General features: G+C 50.9%; 8 protein-coding genes across 8 annotated transcripts; 1 reads left to right on the top strand and 7 right to left on the bottom strand.

The window, feature by feature from the left end:
• Nucleotides 1–1,105: 1,105 nt before the first annotated feature.
• On the bottom strand, nt 1,106–3,511 carry N7539_005969 (uncharacterized protein; the record flags this gene model as incomplete). Its single annotated transcript, XM_056935571.1, has 4 exons — nt 1,106–2,912; nt 3,042–3,153; nt 3,212–3,365; nt 3,503–3,511. The coding sequence occupies 4 exons, from the start codon at nt 3,509–3,511 to the stop codon at nt 1,106–1,108; spliced, it is 2,082 nt and encodes a 693-aa protein (XP_056789443.1).
• Nucleotides 3,512–4,603: 1,092 nt separating this feature from the next.
• N7539_005968 (putative glutaminase) lies at nt 4,604–6,817 on the bottom strand (the record flags this gene model as incomplete). Its single annotated transcript, XM_056935570.1, has 2 exons — nt 4,604–6,315; nt 6,382–6,817. 2 exons carry the CDS (start codon nt 6,815–6,817, stop codon nt 4,604–4,606), a joined length of 2,148 nt encoding a protein of 715 aa, XP_056789442.1.
• Nucleotides 6,818–7,708: 891 nt separating this feature from the next.
• On the bottom strand, nt 7,709–9,438 carry N7539_005967 (AATF family protein; the record flags this gene model as incomplete). Its single annotated transcript, XM_056935569.1, has 3 exons — nt 7,709–9,122; nt 9,181–9,286; nt 9,363–9,438. The coding sequence occupies 3 exons, from the start codon at nt 9,436–9,438 to the stop codon at nt 7,709–7,711; spliced, it is 1,596 nt and encodes a 531-aa protein (XP_056789441.1).
• A 256-nt stretch (nt 9,439–9,694) lies between these two features.
• N7539_005966 (Mrp/NBP35 family ATP-binding protein) lies at nt 9,695–11,031 on the top strand (the record flags this gene model as incomplete). Its single annotated transcript, XM_056935568.1, has 4 exons — nt 9,695–9,769; nt 9,931–10,126; nt 10,182–10,301; nt 10,373–11,031. 4 exons carry the CDS (start codon nt 9,695–9,697, stop codon nt 11,029–11,031), a joined length of 1,050 nt encoding a protein of 349 aa, XP_056789440.1.
• Nucleotides 11,032–11,672: 641 nt separating this feature from the next.
• N7539_005965 (uncharacterized protein) lies at nt 11,673–14,657 on the bottom strand (the record flags this gene model as incomplete). Its single annotated transcript, XM_056935567.1, has 1 exon — nt 11,673–14,657. One exon carries the CDS (start codon nt 14,655–14,657, stop codon nt 11,673–11,675), a length of 2,985 nt encoding a protein of 994 aa, XP_056789439.1.
• A 1,189-nt stretch (nt 14,658–15,846) lies between these two features.
• N7539_005964 (cytochrome and DOMON domain-containing protein) lies at nt 15,847–17,001 on the bottom strand (the record flags this gene model as incomplete). The annotated part of the gene is made up of 1 exon (XM_056935566.1): nt 15,847–17,001. The coding sequence occupies one exon, from the start codon at nt 16,999–17,001 to the stop codon at nt 15,847–15,849; it is 1,155 nt and encodes a 384-aa protein (XP_056789438.1).
• An 848-nt stretch (nt 17,002–17,849) lies between these two features.
• gprD lies at nt 17,850–19,237 on the bottom strand (the record flags this gene model as incomplete). Its single annotated transcript, XM_056935565.1, has 2 exons — nt 17,850–18,566; nt 18,659–19,237. 2 exons carry the CDS (start codon nt 19,235–19,237, stop codon nt 17,850–17,852), a joined length of 1,296 nt encoding a protein of 431 aa, XP_056789437.1.
• Nucleotides 19,238–22,946: 3,709 nt separating this feature from the next.
• N7539_005962 (uncharacterized protein) lies at nt 22,947–23,408 on the bottom strand (the record flags this gene model as incomplete). Its single annotated transcript, XM_056935564.1, has 1 exon — nt 22,947–23,408. The coding sequence occupies one exon, from the start codon at nt 23,406–23,408 to the stop codon at nt 22,947–22,949; it is 462 nt and encodes a 153-aa protein (XP_056789436.1).
• Nucleotides 23,409–24,702: the final 1,294 nt, after the last annotated feature.

The raw sequence follows: 24,702 nt of genomic DNA, 5'->3' as shown, positions 1-24,702 counted from the left end.
TAAAATGTACATCCACCTGCGGGAAAAGAACGCCTCGTAGTGAATGATTATTGAAAATTTGTACCACATACACTTCACCGGTGCATTGGCGCAAGGCAAAGCAGGTTGACCCGCTAGGCCCCTGTCCATTGCTCTCGACATGCTGTCTATCTGGAGAGTATTAGGTTTGGGAGCAAGTCCATCCACGAACAAATCCTTTGGATGGGATCCGTATTTAGTCTGCGGACAGAAACATCGTGGATGACGTTCTATTGCACTCGCTTCATGGTCGAGAAGTTTCACAGACCGGCGGCATCTGTATCATCTTGAACAACTGGGCACGTTTCGGACTGCCCGCCTGGGCCAAATTCCTTTCGTCGGTCATTTTAAGACATCTGAGCTGTGGTCAAGATATGAGGTCTTATCAACATCTGCCTACACAACCACGCGAAGCAATACCGCACGTGTACTCGTTTACGGTTTGCTAATATGGAGGGCATGTTCACACCCGGAGAAGTATCAGTAGATCGAAGCTGTTAGGGTATCGATGGGCAGACCTCTCGCAAAATGTCAAGGAAACGAAAGTAAAGTACAAGATGATAGAAGCAAATCAGTAAGGGTTATGATGGTTCTTTTTCCTTTCTTTTCTCCTTTGCTCAAAGTTGTCCTTCGCTCAGGCATAGCATTGTCGGGACGTCCGGCACTGGTTTCGTCAATAAAACACCGAGTTTCGGCCTCCCAACTCCGCAAATTACCCGAAGAAGAAAGAATCACAAACAAAACAGTATGAGCTGTGTTTGCCCGAACCCCTCGAAAAATTCCGGGTACATGACGGAAGAAATTTTCAACTAAGGTTGAGAAGGCACAATGCTCAGTGTATTCCGTTCTGCTGAGAGCACAGCAACAAAAAAGGGAAGGGCGTGGAGATAAATGAGATGAGGCCACTCTGTTGGAATGTGGAATATTTTAATCTCGAATGCAAGTGACGGGGGTAGATAGTGTAGGGAAAAGAAGAGATATGACGGTGTAGAGGTCCACATGCCACGTGAAACTGGGTGAAGAAGTCAAAGCGCATTCCAAGACCAAGTGGATGGCGGGAAACAATGAAAGTGTTCAGCTCGACATCTCAAGCGTCACCACCGGACGGAGCAGGTTTGTCCCCAGAAGGCGTTGAAGCATCTGTCGAGCCGGCCTTGAAGCTACCGCCACGACCTCCTCGACCGCCACGGCCCCGGTCACCACGACCACGTCCGCGACCACCGAATCCACCACGGCGAGCTCCCTCGCCATCGCTAGCACTTTGATAGCCACGCTGGCCGGAGTTAGCGCCACCTCGAGTGCTGCTCTGCCAAGTGCCAGCATTGCCCTGTACACGAGGACGTTCCTCGAAGTACTTGAAGTTAGGCTTACGAGGACCAGAGCCAGCAGTAGGTTTCTTGTGCTCGATAGGCTGACGCTCAAGAGCAGCAGTAGCATCTTCAACGGTTGGGAAAGTCACGACGTAGTTGAACTTGCCGTACTTTTCGATCTTTATCGCTTTCGCTCTGTCCTCTTCGGGGAGGAGATCGCGAACCTTTTGCTCACTGTCGACGTTGGAGACAAATAGCCCATTGCTGGGCGTCTTCTCGCCCCGCGGAGCAGCGGACTCAACAGCCTTGTCGTGCTGGATGTGTCCGTTGGCGCCAACACCGGCAGCCTTCTCCTCACCAACGGGCTGAGCAGAGGTATTGGCTGGAGGCTGTGGGGTGGCAGCCTTAGGAATGACGGGGACTGGCGAGCCGCGAGCTGGCTGGGCCTTTGCAGGAGGCTGCTGCTGGCCGGCGGCTGCGCCACTCGTTACAGGGGGAGCCTGGCCGAATTGGGGAGCAGAGGCAGGGGGACGGCCACCAGCCCCAGTAGGAGCGGGAGAAGCGGTCGTCACAGGCAGACCTCCTGGAACAGGCTGAGCACCTCCAGGCGCAGGCTTGCCGCTGCGGTGCGCAAAGTTGAAGCCCTGAGCTCGCATCTCTGTGGCGATGCGTCCAGCTTCAATTTCCAGAACCAAGTAACCAAATGCGGCATCGGCAAGATTGAAGTTCCACATGTTCTTGAAAGCGCTCTCATCAACTTGGCCGGCGGCATTACCAGCGGCAACGGGACCACCGAAGGGGTTACCGCCATTGGCAATAGAAGGCATCTTCTGCACAACATCCAGGGCATTGTCCAAGAGAGTCTTCTGGGCTTCATTGGAGGAGATAGCTGACTCCACCTCTCCCCGAACGGTCTCCCATACGTCAGTGAATGAGGCCTTTGAGGCTGCCAGCTTGCCACGGTAGTGGTCAAGGGAAGGGTTGACGGAGAATTCGTTGTAGGATGAGCCGTAGCGGAAATGCAGACCGGCCGAAATGGAGAAGTCAGCCTTGAGGGTGACAGAGAGCTGGTTCAACATGCCTTCACGGGCAGGCGAGGCGTGCGTCACGAAGACTCGGGTCTCCGAGGGGTCGTAGACACGGTGGGCGGTGTCGATGAGCTCACCCATTTGCAAGAGAGTAGTCCACATGGTACCTTGTCCGCCTGCAATGGTTGTCTTGCCCTCGCCGTTGTCGAACAGCTTGTGCATGACTACTGCACCACCCAAGCCAAGCAGACGCAGCTTAACACCGCCAATGTCGAGCAGTCGCGAGTTCGCCTCGTCAATGATGTGGAGGTTGTTCACCTTGTATTCTCCCGAGCGGAACTTTTCCAGCACACGCACATCTTCACAGGCGCCCCAGACCGTGTAGACAGGAATGTCAAGTGTGATGCGCTTGTCCAGGAGCATGGGCAACTCCGAAAGTGGTAGTTGATCGGGTGTGAAGCGCTGCTTAATAGATTGCTGGGGAGGGACCTGTGCGATAGCTCGCTTCACGTTCTCGGGGAGAAGGGGAGAGTATTGCGCTACATGCTTAAGAGTCCTGTTCGATGGCAAATGATTGAAAAGTCAGATGAGCCCCATTGAATGACAGCGTTTTCAAATCCCAAGGGCGTTGAAGACATAGCCAAAGACCTCCGCAGGGGTATCATAACACAGAAAGTGGACTTACTTGTCTGCAATTCGCTCCAAGGAAGTATCATCGTAAAACCCAAAGTCGCCAGTGTGGATGATGTGGTCTGCACGAGCTTGCTTGGCAAGCTCATTCAGGGACTTCAGATTACCTATCCACCAGATGAATTAGCTTTTGTAGGTGTGCAAGCTCCAGCAGCTCTACCTTACCTCGGACATCAGCAATGCATAGGATGCGAGTTGGTCCATTCTGGATTAGTCGGCCGTTGTTGGGAAGTAGTGGCACAGCTCCAGGCGCGGGACCGGACGGGGCTGAACCGTTGGAGAGAGGATAGCCTTGAGCGCCGAAGTTGTGAGGGCGGGGCTTGATGTAGAAGGTCAGATGTTAGCTCAAGAAAAAAGAAAGCTTGGAGTGGGGGCTCATAGCGACCAGCAGCTAGCTGGAATCTGAGGCCGATTTGCAGGAGGGGAGATCGAAGCGCGGAGACAGGAGCGACTTACGGAAGCCATGGGATGTCAAGGTTTGTTGAACGAGAGACGTATCCAAAGCAAATTCCAGATATGAAGATGGAGGAGATGATGAGGGAAAGAGAGGTGTAGGGGGAGAAAAGTGAGGGCAGAGTGGTGAGGCGAAAGAAGATTGCTTAACTGCGCATCGATGAAGCAACCGGCAGGCGGCAGGCGTGCCCGACAATCAGATTAGGTAAGCACCCCTGGGATCGTTCCCGCTACCTTCAAACTACTGTCCTTAGTCTTACTATGTAAGGTACTAGTCGTAGGCACAAACACCCTTCCTTTCTGAGTAACTCAGGTGTTTGACAATTGTTTGTTAAGTCTCCTCTGATTATAAACACTCTGAATGCTAAACTCAGTCGTTATGTACACAACCAGTCAATTTGGATGTAGACTATGCTTTACTGGAAGGACGGATTCTCGCTTCATTTCAGTTTCAATTCTTCAGCAACTACCCTACCACGATAGCACGACTCAACTTAAGCTTATCTCAAAAATGAACAGCTCCACAGATGAATTTCTGCCCTGGTCTCTTTGATATGAGTATTGATGCCTTCTTGAACGTCATTGATATGCTTTGTGTCAATGTCGAGGAGCTGCGAATACGGAGAGAGAGAGAGAGAGAGAGAGAGAGACTGAGCCGGGCACGCGATGACCACTTGCCCCGTCTTTTCCTTGTGCATTGAGTTTGGATTTACTTCTAGCCCGCGCATGAAAGCAACCACACCTCAGCTTCCCACATGTAACATGCTATCCTTTGACATGTATGCTCGACCTACAAGTAATATCTACTGAGAAGCGCTAGGAAACGTCTACTATAGGCGACGGCTGTGCGAGGCAGTCAGCTCTCACTGGTGACCGATAGTGACGAAGGAACTGGATTTGGTAACCTGAAAAGCAGTTTCCTGATTCAAGGATTTCAGGCCAGTGCAAAAACCAGACTGATCAATCAGATCGACGAGTCCCACAACTTGTTTTCTTTAATGTAAATGTATAGCGGAGTCTAGGAGCTTTCGCCTTCGAGGGACTTGCTGGCCTCAAAGCTATAGAGAAGATTTCGAGCCTGAGCAGCGGACTCGGTTGTTCTCATCACAGCTCCTCCTGGAAGCCTGGTTCTCTGCTTCGTTGAAGTTTCTTGATTGAGTCACCTCCTGACAATGACTGAATTGTCCGCGGACCCTTCAGCGCCAGGAGAGCATAGTGGCCACCAACGGTGGGCCGAGCACGACATAGTATCGGGACCCCTGCTTCACCTCCATGAGAAGCAGTTGAGATATAGCGATCTGAAAAAGGCCAGTGGTGTTTGCCATTGGTCATGAAAGCCCACAGATCATCCACAAACTCGTCTCGCGTGTTCGGCTCAAAAGTTCCGGCAAGCCACATATTCCAGTCGGACTTTGCCCAGTCTTGTCGATTGTCTAGAGGAACCCCATACTCCCCACGCACACTGTTGAAGAATCTGCTGCCCATCAAGAATGCCTCTTCAGGGAATGTTTGTAAGTCCAAAAGAAGGTCCGGATACAGGTTGTACGGGGTCTTCCATGTACCGGAGTGACCAGGGTACTGCAGTGTGAAATGGGTCTGGTTTTCGTTCGTACCCAAACTCTGGCGGAAGAGGAGGTCTGCGTGATCATTCCCAATTTGAGAGTATGTCTGATTCCCACTTAATATCCCATACGCCTTGATGCCAATCGCGGCTTTGATCGCCAGATTGGTCTCGTTGGCGAGAGGCCCAGCAGCGTCATTGGATGAAAGTTGTTCGGCAATATCAATGCCATTGGTGACCAAATAGTCGGCGTATTTTTGGAAAACGGTCAAGTAGCGATGACTCCAGCTGTGATCTCCCGTTGCACGAACATAAGCGAGTGCCAATATGAGCAAGTTGCCACATTCTTCAATTGGCATTGGCTCGGCTCGCTGGTCATCATGACCGATTGCGTAAGGGTAGCGGGACCCGAGGTCATGTATCATGTACGGAAGCTTCCAGCGACCAGATTCCAAGTAAAGCATCACAGGATCGAGTAGCAGACGGATCCATTCGGGATCCATGACCCAATATATGGGAAAGGCGGGCATGATGACATCTATTGTATTGACATTGCCATCGCTGGACAGTTCTTTGATGAAAGCCATCACACCACTGATCGCTCGCGACTTGTCAGGTATAGTCAAGTCAATACCCCCCCACGCTTGACGAAGAGACAGAGCCACGATATCTGCGTACTTGGGTCCAGCAGCGGCTGTTGCAAAGGACGAGAGTTCTGTATCCAGCTTCTCAGATTCATGCTTGGAACCGTCAAAGTCGTCAAAAAAAAAAGAGAGCGCCTTGCCCGTCGTTGAAAATTCTGATCTGTAGAAGCCCGTGTATGGCTGATCAAGATAGTTAATGGCTTGCTCTCTTTCATAGCCAATCGCGAAGGTCACATCGACAGACTCGGAGACCTTTCCTAGGTCATGTGCAAGGGCGACAATATGACGCGGGGACCAAGAAGATTTGCTTTGATTCAGCCAGCCAGTCTCGGCAAAGGCAGTCCTCACAGCATGCGCGTCTCCAGCAAGTGCAGAAAGTTTGCTCAAGGACTGAGGCCGAGAGGCAAGAATCGCTTTGCCCCAGAGCGCCATATCGTTAGCTTCCTCGTATTTGGGGGCATCTTTCACGGACAGGGCATGGAAGATGAGCTCTCCGTTCACCTCGAGATCATGGACCGAGGCATCACTCTGTCCCGTCCATCTGCCGTCGATGTCTGAATAAACTTGAATCTCACGGCCCCATGCATTCTTCAAGCGCACGGTCATATAACCTGAGCACTATCAGTTGAGTATAGCTGAGGAGGCATGTGTCCTTAGATGTCCTAAGGTAGACTTACTAAAAGGGAGGGACTGCCGGACATAATTCGGAGGGGATACAGGGGAAAAGAAGTCCAAAGTAAGACCGACTGGGCCAGCCAAGAAATCAAAAATTGTATGGGTCGAGGTAAACTCTGCACGGAGTACTCTCGCAGGAAGAATGTGTTTAGCGTCCAAATCCGGGACTCCCATTAGGCTCCACGCTTGGCCATCAATGCGTATTATCACCGACCAACCGAGCTCTTGACCGGCCCAAAACTGTGGTTCGGCAAACGGCAGCTGCTGCACTTGATCAGACGGCATCCATGTTGAAAGGTATGGATTCCGGACTGCCAACGGATACGACGGTGGCCGAACTGGATGGTGGCTGACGGGGCCTGCCTGACGGCACAATGCAGGCAAAAGTGTCGAACAGAGCGAGCTCAGACTGAACGTCTTCTGAATGTCCAAATACATTGCTGGCTCTCTCGTGACAGACTGTCTGAAAAGCGTAACTTCAATCCTCTCCTGCTGTGTCTCGTCTTTTGAAACTGAATGTAGGAATGCTTGCAAAGGACGAGGGCAAGACAGTCGTCACGGTCTTGATTCGAAACAAAAGAGACTTACACTCGCGCTGGTGCAGCTCTTCTTGTAAAAGTGAATGGTTGAGAGATATCCCCTGGCAAAGTGCCAATCCCAGTTGCAAAAGCTGTGGCGTTGAGGGGGGTGATCGACACGAGGTGACATTCCCCGCAACTGATCTCCACCTTTTCATCTGGGGGAGGCCGAATCTGGTTCAGCGTAACAAGTCAGGTCGAGTGCTCACGAATTTGGTCTTCAAGATGAATCATACTTCTAACTGGTCATCGCCTCATCTTGAGTTGTGCAGTCTGTGAATCAGCATACTCGGCAAGCTTGAGATCCTGTGTTTGCGCAGACGATATCACTGCGTCCGGGCGAAGTTGCGACAAGGTTGGATGGCTTTGTCGTCACTCCCCCGAGTGATAAATTCATCATGTATCCGTAATTGAATTCTGACCAGCTTGCTTAATGGCATGAGCATGGAGCAACATGGGGAACAAGCTGCCCCAATAGTGGATTCCGCCCACCGCGGATTGGTTTGGGTCGGTATTAGGACACTTGCAGAGTTTTTGTACTGGAGTTATTCTACATCAAGATCAGCAGAAGGCGGCAATGCAAATCCGAGGAGTTCTGTCGCCACGGCCAAATCGTCCACTAAAATACCAGTCTCCCGGAGCAATGTCATGCCGAATCGAAGCATTTTGATTTGTAAAGGCCGACGGGCCCTATACAAGATCTCAATATAGTACAGGAGAAAGCGCGTGATTATATCCATAGACGCAAACTTCAGCCTCGGAAGAGACGCAATCCGCCTTCTTCCCGATCCTCATCCGACTCAGCCTCGCTAGCACTGTCGTCGCCTTCGCCCAATAGACCACTCGCCGATTTGCCAAGCAAGGAAGCAAAGAATTCGTCTCGGGCACGAACAGTCCACGAGCCTCGGTCTTCTGGAGCCATGAAATTCTGCAGCTTTTCGTGGACATTGAACCGCATCTTGCGGCCCTTGGAGGCCCGAGTATCCACCTCTTTGCGGTTCTTGTCGTTACGCATGCCAGTGATAGGATGGATTGGCAGACGAGATGGCATCTGCTGAAGAGTGTCGAGTCCACCAGTCATAGCCTCCGATGCCATGCGTTGCTCAACGAGGTCGCGAAGTAAAGATTGATAGAAGACAGTGTCATCATAGACAGCCTCCTGAGATTCGTCTGGGGAGTTTCCAGTTGGGGCAGTCCCCGGACGAGCACGCTTACTCGCCCTGTCGCCCATTTCGGTTGCAACGTGGGCATCGAGGACGGCCGTAATGGTCTGAGTGCCAGAAGCCGATCCCAGCAACTTGCCACGGGCGTTAGGCAGGGAGGCCGCAGGACCACGAACTTTGGAGGACCACTTGTCAAGGACAGCTCGCCGATGCAGTACGGAATCGGCCTCGAGGTCGGACATGCGTTGCCAAAGAGATTGGGCAGAAGTGGAATTTGAAACAGGATCCAAGCGCTTGCGCTTTCTGACCCCATCTTTATTGTGAGCATCAGCAAGCGCAATACGCAACCCCTCCAATGTAGACCACAGAGCAAGCGCAGCCTCCTCGGCCGACTTGATGGCTTCGGAATTTGTCTTGTCCGCATTCTCGCTTCCATTCGCCTCTTTGGTCTCCGCCACTGCGCCGGCCATCTGATTGATCGCACCCATACCCTTTTGGAGCTTGATTCTGGTGTTCAGAAGAGCATCGAACGTAGAGCGCTGCTGCTTGACTGCCTTGCCTTTCGCAGCGTCTGCTTTGGCGGCTTGAGAGATCGTCGCAGCAATAGTCTTCTGGTCAGAAGCCATGAGTCGTCGTAGCTCATCGCGATCGTCGTTAGAAGCAGCCGGGCGCTCCGCGCCATTTATTTTAGGTTTGACTGAACTGGGGCCTCTGGTGTGCGTGTCGGAGCCCTCTTCCTCACTGTCATAATCTTCGTCATCATCGTCATCCTCCTCCTCCTCATCTGAAAGCTCTTCCTGCTCATCCCCGTCAATCTCAGAATTACTGGTCTCCGCGATTGATCCAAAGTCATCCTCGTCGCTTGCGGAAGCCGATTCGTCCCCGGAATGAGCGGCAAAGGGATCGTCGTCACTCTCGGCTTCCAATTGATCTCGGCTTACTCGGGCGCCGGCATACTGTTTGCCCAAGTCGGCGGGTTCTGATTTTCGAAGCTTGCCCTTTCTACTTGAGGTCAGTCCCTGTCGCGACAGATCTGCACCATGATGATAGATTGACGAACCCAACTGATTGATAGTGTTCCCGGCCTGCAGTCACGTCTGAGGGATTTTTTGGGCCGTCATCACCGATTGAATCTACATCACGTTCAATGTCCTCGGGATCAAAGTCTAAAACGAAGTCGAGGCGTCTTGATTAGCTGCCCGCCAGCTGATGCCATAATCGGTTGCAGAACTTGGAACATACCCTTTGGTGTTGGATCCTCGAGGTCAGCTAACTGGTCTGCGAGTGACCGCGCCGGACGAGCTTTTTCAGGCGCCATGATATGTTGAGATGCGATTATGGAAACAGGACTTGTCCGATACCTTTTTTTTTGATGATCCGGATAACGGAATAACCTACTGCTTTGGGGTTAGACGAACGGGTCTCTTATCGGGGGCGGTAGCAATCAAGTCCGGCAGAATGATCGTTTACAATCAGTGTTCATGATAGGATTGGGCTTGTTGGTCTTGTTCTTTCGTCTGGTTTAACTTTTGGTATATTCCTCTTTTGCTTTTGGTATTGGTGTGGCGTGGACCATGCATCACAACTTCAGTGTTTTTAGGCGATTGTTCACAACTTCGCGTTCTTGCCTGAGCCATGACAATCCTTTAGTAAGTTGTACACTATCGCCCGTCTCCGGCTCGAAGTACATTTGCCGCAGAGATATTCCGATTTCAGCGTCGAATTCGGCCAGGGGCAGGTCTTGTTGCACTTTAATAGGTTGAATTATTTGTGTCCGAAAAGATCTCGAGACTGACGCTGTGGGTCTCAGGGTCTCCCTCGCTCCGGCACACCTCCAAGTTTTCCTCGCCGTCGTGGCTTGCCCGAAAAGCGGAGGATTCGAGATGTCAAGAAGGTAGTAGCGGTCTCCTCTGCGAAAGGTGGCGTGGGGAAATCAACCGTTGCCGGTTCGTATCATCCGAATCATCCATGCGATCAAGATAGATCAGACAAGCACTTGGTCTCTTGTACTGCTTTCTTTCCCTGAATCAGTGCTGAGTAAAGGAATTTTGATATCTGCAGTAAACCTTGCGCTTTCATTTGCTCGCCGGGGAATCAAAACAGGAATTTTGGACACTGATATTTTCGGCCCATCAATTCCAACATTACTCAATCTATCTGGCGAGCCGCGTCTTGATGAACGTAAGATGCACACCTTTCCTTCGGAGTTGATGCTGTACGTTGGCGGTTGGGCTGAACCTTCACAAACGCAGACAATTGCCTTGTCCCTCTCACAAATTATGGACTCAAGTCAATGTCCATGGGCTATCTTCTTCCTCAAACGCAAACAGATAGCACCACAGGTGAAGTACCCATGGACACAACGCCGATCACCTGGCGCGGTCTCATGGTCACCAAGGCCATGCACCAGCTCCTCCATTCGGTCTCCTGGGGGCCTCTGGATGTCCTTGTGATGGACCTTCCGCCAGGCACTGGTGACGTTCAGCTCACTATCAATCAAGAGATCATCATTGACGGAGCCGTCATCGTAACGACCCCGCAGGATATTGCTCTTCGAGACGCGGTGCGCGGTTTCGGCATGTTTGAGCGCATGAACGTCCCTGTCCTTGGCATGGTGCGGAATATGGCCTACTTTGCATGCCCCAACTGCGGCCATCAAACTCGCATTTTTTCTCACGGGGAAGACCACCATCCCCATTCGCATAGAGTGGACCGAGGAGTGTTGGCCGAGTGTAAGCGACTTGGAGTCGACTTCCTAGGCGATATTCCTCTGGATGCTCAAGTTTGTGAGGACGCGGATCGTGGAAAGCCGACTGTGGTAGCTGAGGAATCTGCTGAGCAAAGTGCTCGTCGCCAAGCTTTCCTTGATGTCGCCGAGCAAGTCGCTGGAAAGATTGGGTTGAAATGGTAGTGGTCAACTGCTGTACCGAAATACTAATTCTGTTCTGTATTTAAAATTGTACCAATATGAGCGACTACCCTGCTATTCGCGTGAACGATGTTATTGTTACTCTTTTTCCCCTAGTGACGATTGGTCTCCAAAGGTGCTTGTGATGTAAGGTGGTCCTTTCTTCTGCACTACAAATCGAAATATCTCGCAATGATGAAGGCCTTCAAAGCTCGTAGGAAAGTCACCGTGATACCGGACGCAATGGTCTAAGTGGGCTTTTAATCGACAGCGGTGTTGACTAAACTAGCAGGGTACCTAAGGTTATGATACTCGAATGTCCATGCTGAACATGATGCCGGACTGAAAGCACATATACACTCAAAGTGGGAATCCACATGGTAGACGCTATTGGGGCAGTTCAGGGGTATGAACGACGTAAATCATTGGAAAAGTTGAAGAAACTGGCGATGTGCGGAATATCACCACAAACACAAATAAAAATCACCAACACGGGCCTTCACAAGCCACTGCCGTCATGATACTTGCTTGGAGTTGACGGTGGCCTCAAGCGACAGTAAGAGGGGCTGACCTAAATCACCCAGAAGCAACGACACAGAAAGTGGACCAGTGATGGTGACGGTGGAGAGGGGGAAAGAACATGGCTAAATTGTCTCCTGGGCTGTTTTAAATACCTCTCTGTCGGGCATCTCAGGGCGCTCAGACGACCAAGGGGCACTTTCATCACCAGCAGTAGGCATGGCATCTCTGCTCAATTGACTTGTGCGTAAAGAAGTCGTTTCCCCTGATCGGCGTGGGCCATCCGCATTTCCAATCGGGTCCGCTACACCTCTAACCCCCAAAACGGCGCGGATGCTTGTATCTTCTCCAAGCTCTGACAAGAATTCGCTTTGACCAGCAACAGAGTTACCGACCGACGACGGGCGGTCCTGCACGTAAGGTAACGATGTATCCGAAGACATTGGTAAGGTCCCTGAAGCACCGAACAGCGCTCGAGTGCTAGCATTCTCCTCCATGAACTTGCGATTATCGACGCCTGGGAGAATTAGAAAAGAGCCTCCATTATTCTCTGGTATCGGACGCAAGGAGGTAGACTCGGAAGGACGGCCAACGGTGTTATCTTCGCTTCCTTCCGCTGTGTTCTCTGCGTTTGTGTCTGGATTGCGTCCAACAAAAGCAGCACCATTAGCGAAACTCGACTTGGCAGCACCAAGACGCTCATCTTGCTTGGAGTTGACCTGCTGAGAGGTCCTGAGTGGCAAGCTTGAACATGAACCCGCCTGACCAACGTCAATGGCCTTGCTGGTTGTCTTCTGGCCAGTCTTCTTGGCGTCTGTGACCTTCTCCATTGTTCGCTCGTCATGCTTGCTGCCCCAGCCACTCCATAATGCAAGGCCATGATTCTTTTTAGTGTGACGTTTAGGCAAGACTTCTGGAGCTGCTCGTCGGGCAGCCAGAGAACTGGGAGGAGGGCACTCTCCATCAAAATCTTGGAAGCCATGAGCCATTTCCTTGATGCGTTGGGTCTGAACGCGAACCTTTTCCTTAGCAAACCTGATGTCCCATTCGTTCTTGGCCTTGAGCCATTTACTGATCAAATCAGGGTTTATGGCGCCGACTTTTTCTGGGGGTATAGCCAATACAGGGTAGGCAGAAGGGGGATCCAGATGGTATAAGTGGCCCCTCTTGTCAACCCTTTGCCGAATCATGTAGTTCTCAAAGGCGGGTAAGGGATCCCCAGCTATACCAACTGAGACGCCCGCGGGGAAGGTTGGCTGACGGCCATCTAAGGAGGCTTTGGGGCTAACTGATCCATCTTCGTCACTCGATGACGTTGGAGACAGCAGATTGTGATCCATAATATCCACGTCCGTCTTTTGTGCACGAGCAAGTGCCCAAGCTCCAAATTGAGATATAGAGCGGAACATGTACTTCGCCGGCCGTGTGAAACTGAGAGTAGGGGCAACATGACACAAATCATCCCATACTTGAAGCTGGACATGCGTTGGCTCGTACTTATTCAGGACTTCACGATTTGGATCAAATTCATCAAGATAGATGTCAGCTGGAGGATATGCGGTCGGGTTCGCGGCTTTGTGAGCCACATAGAATTGCTCATCCCGAAGCATCTCACCACTGCCGCTCAGAATCTGCAGGGGCGGAAGTCCACCAAGAGAGGGCTGCAGAATGGGTGACACGAGCGGGTGGGACATTAGCTGATTTGTGGCATAAAGCTGGATCTGGTCTTTCAACTCTACTGTCTCGCCAGACAACATGACACGAATGTTGTCAGGCTCTGCATGCAGATTGTTCGGATCGGGGCTCTGTTGCATCCCCGGGTACGCGTGATTCTCCGTCCCATGCTTCTTGCCATGGCGTGTAAATCCTCGAACAGCCGTCTCCATTGTGTCTCTGTCGGCTGTGGGACCAGCAGCCTCGAGTTCATCTGCTGTGACTGTCTTTTTCTGGGAAAGTTTCTTGATTCTGAGAAGTTCATCGGCGTTCGGCGGAGGCCAGGCGACGGATGGCTTGTGTCTGAAGCCATAGGGCGGAATGTAATCGCCGGGGTTGTCTGCGACAATACTCGGGAAGGAGTGAGTAAGGTCTACCCACGGTGAGATTAGAATTGCACCGGCAGGCAGTGGGATTCCTTGGTCGCGCATGATGACCAGTAGCGACAGTGACATCCCACCACCCGCCGAATCACCAGCCAAGATAATTTCCTTTGAACTGTAGCTTTCCAACAGCCACAGGTATGCTGCCAGACAGTCTTGCAGCGCGCACGGGAATGGGTATTGGGGGGCCAGACGATAGTCGGGGGCGAATACACGCCCTTTAAGCTTGCGAGCATGCCTCTGTAACATGTAGCGATGGGTATCAATGCTGCCAAAGAAGTAAGCACCGCCATGTATATACAGCATGATTTTGTTGCAGCGCTCGTTGGCTTTTTCCCGCTCGGTATAGTGATTGCGCATCTCGATCCATTCGCCCTTGAGTTCTTCACTTGGCCCACGCCATTGCCACCATTTCTCGCCGCCCACCCGCACCAGTCCCCGTGGACCTAGTTGGTGGGCGAGAGCCGTTGCTGCCCTCGACAAGAAGTCATTGGGAATCGTGATTGCCTCCGTTCTCACCCAATGTGGACTGGGGACCCATTGGCGTGAGAACGCCTGCAGGTCCTCCACGGGGTGCTTGGAGGCATAGTAGAGAAATTGCCGAACGATTTGAATTCCCTCGTCATATGTTAAATGCACCTGGGGATGTGTGTGTCGTGCCTTGCGATGGATATACTGCCAAGAAGGAACGTAGATGTTAGCGCATGTAATTATCTCGCGACGAACCGCTAGGTCCTCGCCAAAGGAAAGCTGCTCAACAGCAGAAAGAGACCCACATGATCGATGAGAGCCTGGAGAACGGTAGGCGTGAGAGCCGCGCCTAATGCGACCGTATGCAAAGTCATGATTGTTCCATTCTCTTGAGAGAAAGGGTGTGTCGCAGGCGAACTTGGGGGAAGAAGACGATCCTTGTGTACCAATTTGGAGAAGTAGATCGATCTTCCCCCCTGGACAATGATTCGGTAGGATTGGCTGGCTGGACAGGACACCAAGGGGCTTGTGTTTTGACGTCATTTCAAAGAGTTCATGGTTCGTTTGATGTTTTCGCTCAGCCACCCCGAAACCATTGCGGCCGCTGAATGGGGGCACGGGCTAGACGAAGCGGAGCATGCCCTCCAGGGTCCAGATTGCCCCGATCTCTTCAAATTGTCGTGAGTTCTTCTGCAACTTGGCACAAAGGGAAGTGATTCATCGACATTGCGTATTCGTACGGAACACTCGAACTGAGGCTGAAGCACTAGTTCAATGTCTGGGGTAGGTTGGTAACCTTTGACATTGTTAGGTATGGACGACTCCATAGTCCATACTCACCTCCCAGTCCTAGAACCCAAGCAAAGACGTTGCGAGTGAACATTTTCAATCCTAGCAACGTGCCGATTGAGTTGATGAGCTTGTGGCTGACCGTGTATTTGCAGCATCAGTGGATCCAGGCCAGAAATTCAGTAATTGATGGGGCTGACCCGGGTGATCCGGTCAAATCGCAAACAAAGAGTGATTTGCAAGTGGCAATTGCAGGTTGACCATTACAACACGTGAGCATGTATCGCATGTCAGGAAGGCCGAGATCTCGGACGGGCGGGAACAGTTGAAAGAACCATAGCCGTCAAGTCATGGATGACTTGTGTGAGCAGTCATAGGTGCATTGCGAGGTGCTTCTGCTATTTTTTTCCTTGATTGCGGCCAACAATAAGCTTATACCTTGGTCATTGGGGCCATTCGTGCAGTATATATTAATCGGTTGAGAGGTTACGGGCTGTATGTCTCTGTCGTGTGACTCTTCGTCGATTGTTTGACGAGCCCGCCAAGTTTCTTTTTCCTTGAGATGGGCTCCAGGGGCAGTTGAAAAGAATTTCCCTTGAGATACAAGTCAAGCCATGCAATACGCGACAGGTACCTCTCGAGCACTCCTGGTCATTTTCATGATATGGATTCAGCCCGAGTAACGAATCTCTTCTTCAACCACGGGCGCTGATGGATCAAGGCTCTTCCTCGGCCACTCTTCCTTCAACGGGTTCCCAGCGAAGGGCAATCAGTCTTCAACCAATATTCGAAATAGCGACCTTATGTATAATCGCGGACACATGGGAAACAGTGTGAGATGAATTCAAGTCTGACTCCTCAGCTCTCTCCGTGACACAAGCCAATCATGCACATTCCGTGAGTCCATACTCACCTCGTTCATCCACTCACAGCTACTATAGAACTAAGAGCAGCCTCGGCGTGCTGCCTTCCCGACAATGACCACTATGTACATCAGCCCCAGCACCCCGGCGACAGTCCCATATGCAATGACCGCTCCCCTGGGTACAGCAGAAGACCCGATACCTGTCAACTCAAAGCCTAGCCCTACATTAATCACTCCCAGGATGATCATGGCTCGCCCGAGCCATCGATGAAAATAGGCAAAGGGACCCTTGCCTCCGCTTTTCTTGAAGTGGCGATGTTGCAATAGGCCCATCAGAGGCTGGAAGAGCACGAGGCAGCAGACGACCACAAAGCCGACGATGGCATGATGATGTTTGAGAATATGAACATCCTTGGCCATGGAGACTCCCAGTCCGAATCCAGCGACTGTCATTGCCAAGGTGAACAGTTGGATCGAGGCATGGATTCTCACTGTCTGGGGCGATTTGAGAAGGTGAAGTGTTAGCGCGGCAAGTGGGAAGAAGAGGACGAACGCCAGCGTCATCAGTACTGCATGGGCAGTTCTTTTCCGATCAAAGCCATTGTGATCAAAGGGTTGAGTCCACGCCTTGGTGATGGATCTTCGATCAATATTCAACAGTGGGTTGTCGTTGTCGGGGCCCGTGGCCTTGGTGAGATTGACATAAAAGACACCAAAAGCATCGTGCTCGGCAATCTTGGCCGTCAAGCTTAGTGTGCCCAACGATGCACCGAACTTGATTGCCCAGATCCAAGGACTGAACGCGTAATTGAGATTGGTGGCGCGACTCGGCGAAAGTTTGCAATTGTCACACCGGACATTGGCAGTGAGGGTACCATCATGGACTCCGGTTCCACTGATGAGCGAGGCACGGAGAGTCTTGTCATACAGCGGTTCATAGTGGCCTTTGCCTGCTCGGGGAGAAAGCGTTACATTGTCCCCCGAGGTATACACCACGAACATGCGAGAGTCGTGCATCGCTGCTCCTTGTCCCAGAGCAAACCATTCGATTGGTCGAGATGTATTCATTTGGAAATAGAGGGGACCATCACCTGAATGGGCGGTGCTTTCAGGAACTCGGATTGTATACGTGAGCTCGTCATGCTTGAAGGGGGCAAAGCCCTGATATTGGGCCTGGGTATGCAGAACCCATGAGAATGAGGAGAACAGGGCGAGAAAGTCTCTCTTGGGCATTTCGACCTTGTTGGAAATTGTCATGTGCTTTGTGGTCTCTTGGATCTGGGGTGTAATGGTAGATAAGTAATTCGAGTCTAGGGCTTCACTTCCTTTACTTGGTTACACAACCACAAATCCCCTCTGAGCAGGCATGTTCCCATTTGATAATGTCGACATCAAGACACGGAACGTCGCCTAGGACTGCAACTCTTGTCAGCCATCCGCAAATACCCAAACATGTACGGAACATGGCTGTGGCCAGGCCTAGAAATCATAGGTTCGGACCAGGTAAGTCCCAGACTCCGACACTCAATCTTCTAGACCTATCTCTGAGGCAAATAACGAGAAATGCCATGTATCGAGACAGCATGGTAGGGTTCAATGTCTAGTCCAGTGGGTTTTGCTGCACCCCTTCCATTTCAAGCGAGCCGCCTGTGGTACAGCAGCAAACTCCTCCATTTCTGATAGCAGTAGTCTTGGCCCTGTCGCAGGGGTCGGGCATAAGGTCATGGATTTGGCAGTATGTGGCGGTCCATATTAGACTCTGACAGGTTGTCAATATGTAAGAGGCTAAGAAGAGAGGTATTAATTGATGGAATTTTTGTCAATTGGATTTATCCTGGCGGTCTCCCACTCATCCGCTATGAAACCCGTCGTTGGATTGGAAGAATACTATGAGTCGTTGGTTGCCTTGTGTACTAAGGCAGACGGAAGGCAATAGAGGAGTGCCGATAACTACGGCCATGGACGTCTAATGTGTTCAAATAGCGTTAGTTCATTCATGTAAATTTTCTTTGCTATCAAGACGGCAATTTCCTACATCTGTACAGGGGAAAGCATGTTTCCACTTGACGTTCATCTCAGAATCATGACTTGATCCGTCGCAAGCCCCGGGACGTCAAATCTGTGGGAGTTGCAGGCTCGTGAGAAATCTCTATGGTGGTCTCCTGGTACACAACAGTAAAAGTGGAGAGTTCCACGTCACTTTTCGGCACAATGTCGTCTGTCGAGTCATCGAACAGATTCTTTCGACTGACCTCCTCTTGCTCCACCTCATGATTCTCCGAGCGTCGGAGCTTTGAGCTGATCTTCGAGACTAACCGAGACTGCTTTCGAGGTCGATCCTCTGGTACGGCGGTGGTGGTGATCTGGGTGTGCCATTCAGAAATTGTATTGTCATAGATCCGATCCGTCGTGTGATGCTCAGTATCGAGTAGCAGATGACGGCGGGTGAGAGCATAAACTGCCACGTCCACCACACCTGAAAGGGCCATGAAAGATCCAGCAACAGCGAAATAGGTCTTTCCAGGAGGGTGACCGCGAGCCGTGGCCATGCGGCCCGCTGCCAGAGGTAGCGACAGGACGAGATAAATGAAGGGGTAAATGACCATGTAGATGACGACACGGTTGAGTCGATGGAGACTCTCCTGTTGACCGATTCGTAGCGTCTTTGCCTGAGCCATACGACGTCGAAGACGAATGAACAGGATGGTGTAAAGGAAGACGGTGCCGAACTCGGCACTGAAAATCCAAAAGTAATGGCCCCAAAACCGGCCATGTTCATTCGCGGGGCTAAGCCAGCACTGCAGCTCGGACAAGTGGTCGTCAGATTATCTGCTCCTTCATCTTTTTTTCGCCGATATTGAGACGGAGGTTATGGATTATGATTGCTTACCCAGTTGGCTTCTGTGATGACAAACGACTGACTCCCGTGAATGCTCACGGGGATGACTCCCAGAATGAGAATAAAAGCCCACAGTCCGATCAAGAAGCATATAAACACTTTGAAAGGTAGTTGACGACCCCGTAAGACCACGGCACTGGTATGCAGCGCAATCGAGAGGACAAATAACCCACTGCCCGGGTCGGCGGTTTGAATCCACCATCCCTGCAAGTAGCACGCTATTTCTCCAAAGTGCACTCTACCTTGGCCAACCCAATATAGACAGATCACAAAGGCTATGGCTTGCTGTAGGTCGACGAGCAAAAGATTGTAGATGAGTACGACGTATTGGTTGTGCGCCAACGGGTGCTTATAGTATTGCTGCCAGAAGATGAATCGATGGGTAAGGAACGTTAAGAGGCCAATGGTCGACACTAATGAGAGAAGTGCCACGACCCCCATCATGATGAAGAGCGAACGTTCCAGACCCGTGAGCGGCGTCTCCTCGGTGAACTCCCATCGGCGGGTTACCGATGGCTGACCAGCGCCATCGAGATACAGAGCACCCAGCAGGTGCATCAGCACGACCATGGCAGGCCGGGCAGGAAAGGTGAATGCGGAAGCACTCAGGGCCGTGTCCGGACGAAAGGTGGAAGTCCTTCCATTGGAAGCCGATGAGAAAGTTCTGGAAAACCAAGTATCTCCTTTGGCGCAGTCGTGCACTTTAAGGTTATTTTCTCCCTCAACCCAAGCTCCGTCTGCGTGCTTGACAGGAGATGGGGCTGATTATTTCAAAGCCCACTAGATCCGGGATCGTCCCTGCGGTGCAAAAGTAAAAAAAGACTGGCTCAAACAGCGACGGGATGACTGGCGTCCAGAATCCTCCCGAGCACAGACGCTGATCAGTCCCCGCGGGGCGAAGGTTTTTACGAGAGTGGTCTCTCGCAAATTTCTAGATCGGTCAGAGAGCCACTTGTGAGTCGTGCGGTTCACGTGGTCTGTCAGGTCCAGTCCAGTACAGCAAAAGGTCGGAAGTCGGAGGATTCAGATCGGTGCCCCAGGGAGACGTAGAAGCCGAGCCGCTTCTCTCGCATCTCCACCGATTGTACCGCTCAAATTTGAGCAGTTGCCCGTACCACTTCTGTACGGACTAACTGGGACTACTGGTGTTTCAAGGCAAAGGAGAAGCGCAACGAGGGCTCCCTGGTGGTTTGTCCACTGTCGCCGGCATGCACCAGTCGCTCACTTTCATCGGGTAGTATACTGACATCGTCTGTCACTGTGCTGCCCAGTGAAGAGTCTAGGCCGCTCAATCCGTTCAACCTCCACCATATGAAGACCAGGGCTGTCGTGTGCGTATTTGCGAAGTTCAGCGAAAGAACACAAACGGAAAAGGAAGGTAAGTGTAAGCTGGTGATTTGCGGATGAGATAACCGCCGATGAGACATACTCCACCGGCGCTTGACACGTCTCTCCGCAACCCAAAGTACATATTTTAGTACTAAGTTAGTGACTTACTACTTGCAGTAGTATATTTCAGATCGGAGATGCCGCAGCTGAGCATACCTAGTGCATACAGCAGTACAGCAGCTGAGCGCACTGCACAGTAGTAATATGTAACTTACAGACTGGTTAACGTACAGATTATTGTACTCTAAACTCTATTCCACATTGGGGCAAGCGGATGCCCCCTTCTGGACGTGGAAATCGTGAAATGGTGGGTCTCAGCCTCGTATTCGACCCACCGGGAAATTGAGATGAGCGCCACAGCACTACTGCGCAAGCACTGAAGCAGTCCCTTGTCTCTCGGAAGATCAAACGAGCCGAGGGGTCGACGTACCGACTTGCGGTTCTCCTATCACGAGAGACAATCGCCTCTTCTACGAGAGTTCACATGATCACATCCATAAGATCGATGAGATACGGCGCTGAATTCTCCGGATTCTCCCATCTCCATCCCAGCTGCCTCAACTGACGTTCAACCCGAAATTGAATGATGATAAGGATGGTTGTGAGGATGATGAATGTGACGAGCAACAACAGCAAAGGTCGTCTTCGAGTCTCAGGCTTTGATGATGTTCATATTTGTCTTGAACTTCCAATGGGAGATCGTTTTGCACATGGTCTCGCAGATCAGGCGCAGAACTCTCAATTGACGGCAAGTGAGGGCGCTATATCACGTGTCTTCGTTGCTTCCTTGCTTGCTGTCAATGGCCGACGCGCTTTCCCCCTTCTACTTACCTGAAGCAGGTTCAACTAGACAGTTAAAGGGTGTCTATCCTGCGCCGGAAGGATTCGCCTTCTTGCTTTCCCAAACTCCTCCCTTTTGGTCTCTATTGCTTCTTTCTGCGCTTGTAGTGATTTAGGGTTGTGGGGGTTGTCTGATATAGTTTTCTGACATGGGATTCATTCTGCCACTCACCACACATCAGCTACGTCAGTGGGCTCCCAAGTACTCTATACTCTTTAGCTCTCTTCTGTTCCGTCATTGACCAATTCAGTGCGTTTTCTCCTTCTTTTCTGACTTATGCAGGCGGGGCCATATCAACATAAGTAAGAATGACTGATGTAGAAGTGCATGGATCATGTTCCGAATGTGACCAGTGATAAATCTCAATTGCGGAACATCTACAACGACTAAGAGGAAGAAAATGAGATCTATATGTCTCAGACTCTCAGTTCCCTCGTAACTGATACAATATATGATTCATTGTATCGACTAGACTTGACCCCCAATGGATAGATGCACCGTCAGTATGAGCTCGACTTCTATTCAATAAGACGGGAGAGGGTTAGATTAGTCACGCGTAAGTCACTGCCCCTTATACTCGAGTTGTTCCCATATTTCAAGCATGAGACTAACAAAGGACTGATATCTACTCAACAGGATGGCGAGGTGCCAGCCATCTGGCTAGGAGCTTTGAGAATTCCGCATCAGCTCAGCTTTTCAGAACATCTCGCAAGCGACAAGATTAGTTTCGTCTCATCTCATAACTTCTGTAACGATAATGGTTAATAATCTGGCTGTCTTGCTGGATGTCTTGCTGGATGTCTTGCTGGCTTGTTTGTCCATATCTTCTGGATTTACTTCAAAGCTCAGGTCACAGAAGAGAAATAGGCAAAGATGAAAGACAGAGGTCGTAATCGCCCGTCCGCCAACCTCAGTGTTCAACAACACGAAAGACGGCAACCAAGATTTCCGGTGAATCTTTGGTCTACTCACCCATAGTACCTCCACGGTCAAGAGGTTCAACTAAAAGGTTGCTACGGCCGTGCTTCTGGAGAGATTAGCAATGCAGCGCGTGACAGACGCTCTATTTTGAGCCGCGAGTCGAAATTGGAGAGATGCGAGAGGTCTCTTCGCGAAATCGGCTCGGTGGAACCTAGAGAGGACTTCGGTCTATTCGAAGACCTTTTGTGCGTATGAGTATTACCGCATTCAGACTTCCTTTGCCTTTAATTCCGTTGAATGAGGTTACCTCATGCTAAGCTACTTGCCTGCTCTGCTTACCTCCTACCAAACGCCTGTAGCCCCACGGATCCTGACTGCATCCCCGAAGTCCGTGGCCGCATGCGCATGATAATCGCATCACGTCGCCTCCAGCACGTTTTGGTAAAACTTTCATCAGTCATGACAACGTAAACTCCCTTTCATGTGCGCCTGGACCACTAGCCTTCGAATATGACTGGGTGAAAACGCAAAGGCGGATCGAAAAAACACCAAAGTCCACCCCGAGAGGTTACAATGAGGACTACGAGCACTTGATCCGTCGTAGTCATGAATCATATCTCTGATTTAGCGTTGGTTATTGGATTTTCTATAAAGACCCAGTGGACGGAAGCCTCGAACCGACGATGGAGTTTTGATACGGGAGTTACCCAACAAATTTCTATCTAGACTGGAGCTAGCTGTGTTGATGGCGAAGCCTAGCGAAGCTGTATACAGTACGCATCAATGATAGTGGAAAATTAGAGATCGGCCTATGATTAATTAGACGTAGACCAGCAAATTCCGCCGCTTAACTTGCTATTGAACCGACACGGACGAGCAGAATACAAACCAATTATAACGGCGCTAGAGTAAATACCTTGTAGTCTAATAGTATAGGAATAAGTGCTTTTTGCATACTTATTTCTGTCATGATACAAGTACGTTTATATTCCCGTAAATTATGGTTGCATCCAAGCAGTCTGTCCGGTGATTTTGGATCGGAACTATCCCACCTACCTACCCATGACCAAGGAGAATAGTTCGTGGTAAAAGGTCACACCCGACTCTGTGAAAGAACACTTCCCTGTGCTAGATGTGTCGTGAGTGCTCTGGATCCCAAATGATCAGTTTTAGTGGTGGTTTCGAAGGCACTAGGACACGGCGTGCTCGTGCTCGTGCTCGAAACGGTCTAATCCTGAGTCTTTGCGAGAGTCCGAGCTGGCGAGGTGCAATACGGTAGGCTATCCCGTTGTATAGGTCATTCAAGATGTACACATACAGATCATCCGACCAGTAGTAAGGTCTTTTGTTGTCTCTCGTCCACCTGAGGCCTGTCTCGGAATCAAGATCCCACAGTGCAGTTCGATAGTCTCTGACATCTTCAATAGCTACTTCTTTAAGCTCGCCATTCTTGTCTTCCACCTTCAAACTGCCCTTTTTTTCAGGATGCAAGGCCGTATCAGTTCGCTTCAACTTTACAAGCCATGCATCGTCGCAGAACAGGCGTGGGGGTTTAGCCATACTCTTGCCATCAAGATGTCCTTCGACCATTTCCAGGACACCTTCTGTTGTATGTAATGTGTAGATATATCAGCGGCTGTTCCGGTCAGGATTGGCAAGATGCACTTCATAGGTGAATTGGTCTTGCCCTGCACTCTAGCAATAGACTCGTCATTCTCAACCCTACAGTAAGTGAAGAGGTACCGTTTAGCAATGCGAGACTTCTTCGCTAAAGGATCCCTTGCATCTGCGATTGCTTGTAGACCGGCTGCAACGGGCAGTCCTCTAGACTCGGCTAGGAGGTAGCCCAGGTTTCAAGGGCGCGCCGGTGTTGGTGACAGCCGCCTTTTGTATCCGTGTTCTTGATCAGTGTTCGTATGGCATGTGATACTGCCGTCTCACCGCAGTCCATAGCCTCGATGAAATCTCTCCTGGCTACTACCGGAGGTAGTCAATCTCCCCCTCATGGCCTCATCCTCTCTCTTACATCATGTAGCTGCATCTCATCGAGAACCTTGGCCACACAATTAATGCACGCCTTCGGCTTGACTCGAGCCGCCACCAAGCCGCCTGGTCCAATCGCAAGTCACGACTGAATGTCTGCAAATCAGCTGAACTGTGTTCCAGCTCGCTTTGGCGGGGTCCGTAATACATGGTCATTTACCAAAGGGCTCGTTATCACTCCCCAAAGAGCGCAATGCTTGGTTGTATTTATATTCAAACTAATCAAGCGAGGCATGAGACGGCCGTCATGCGAGAATGCAGTCGGAATGGAGGGCAGGTTTCGCGAACCGCCATTTCACGGGAAGGTCTGGCTCCCAGAAATAATTTTTTTTTTTTTTTTTTTATTTTTTTCTCACAACACACTGTCCGATGTAGATTCATCGAAAGGTCAAGGTGAGGGCGCCCTCCCGATGACCGTACAAAAAGGAGGCTCAGGTGGCGTCGTTCGACTTCCTCCGTATCTTCTCGTGCGTCCTATTCAAGAAGCTTTCTCAGCGCTACTGAATGTCTCCCTCGCGCCGAGTCTTGTGAGTCCGGTAAGTTGAAGGTCCTACAGATGTTGAAGATGTCATGACGCCGGGGCACTTGCAATCAGCCACCTCCGTTCTCGGGTCTTCAGCGCGGGAGGGTTCTTGTTCTGCCCGGGCAGAATCACCAGCGGACCCACTCATGGCTCCGAGGGCTTATTGGCTCGATAACCATGTCTCCAAACGACTTCCCTTCCCTCAATATCATCCACGAGGTATCCCGCACTCGAAGGAAATTCAGAAATGTGAGATCAGTTTCTCTGGCGACATCGAAGCGTAAACTCCATCTGAAGTTGGCCTCGTAAGAGTCCAGG

Source organism: Penicillium diatomitis, assembly GCF_028827545.1.
Source record: "Penicillium diatomitis strain IBT 30728 chromosome Unknown utg000006l_segment0_segment0, whole genome shotgun sequence".
Classification (NCBI taxonomy): Eukaryota; Fungi; Ascomycota; class Eurotiomycetes; order Eurotiales; family Aspergillaceae; genus Penicillium; species Penicillium diatomitis.
The sequence above is the reverse complement of the archived record's forward strand: the minus strand, read 5'-3'. Positions and strand labels throughout refer to the sequence as shown.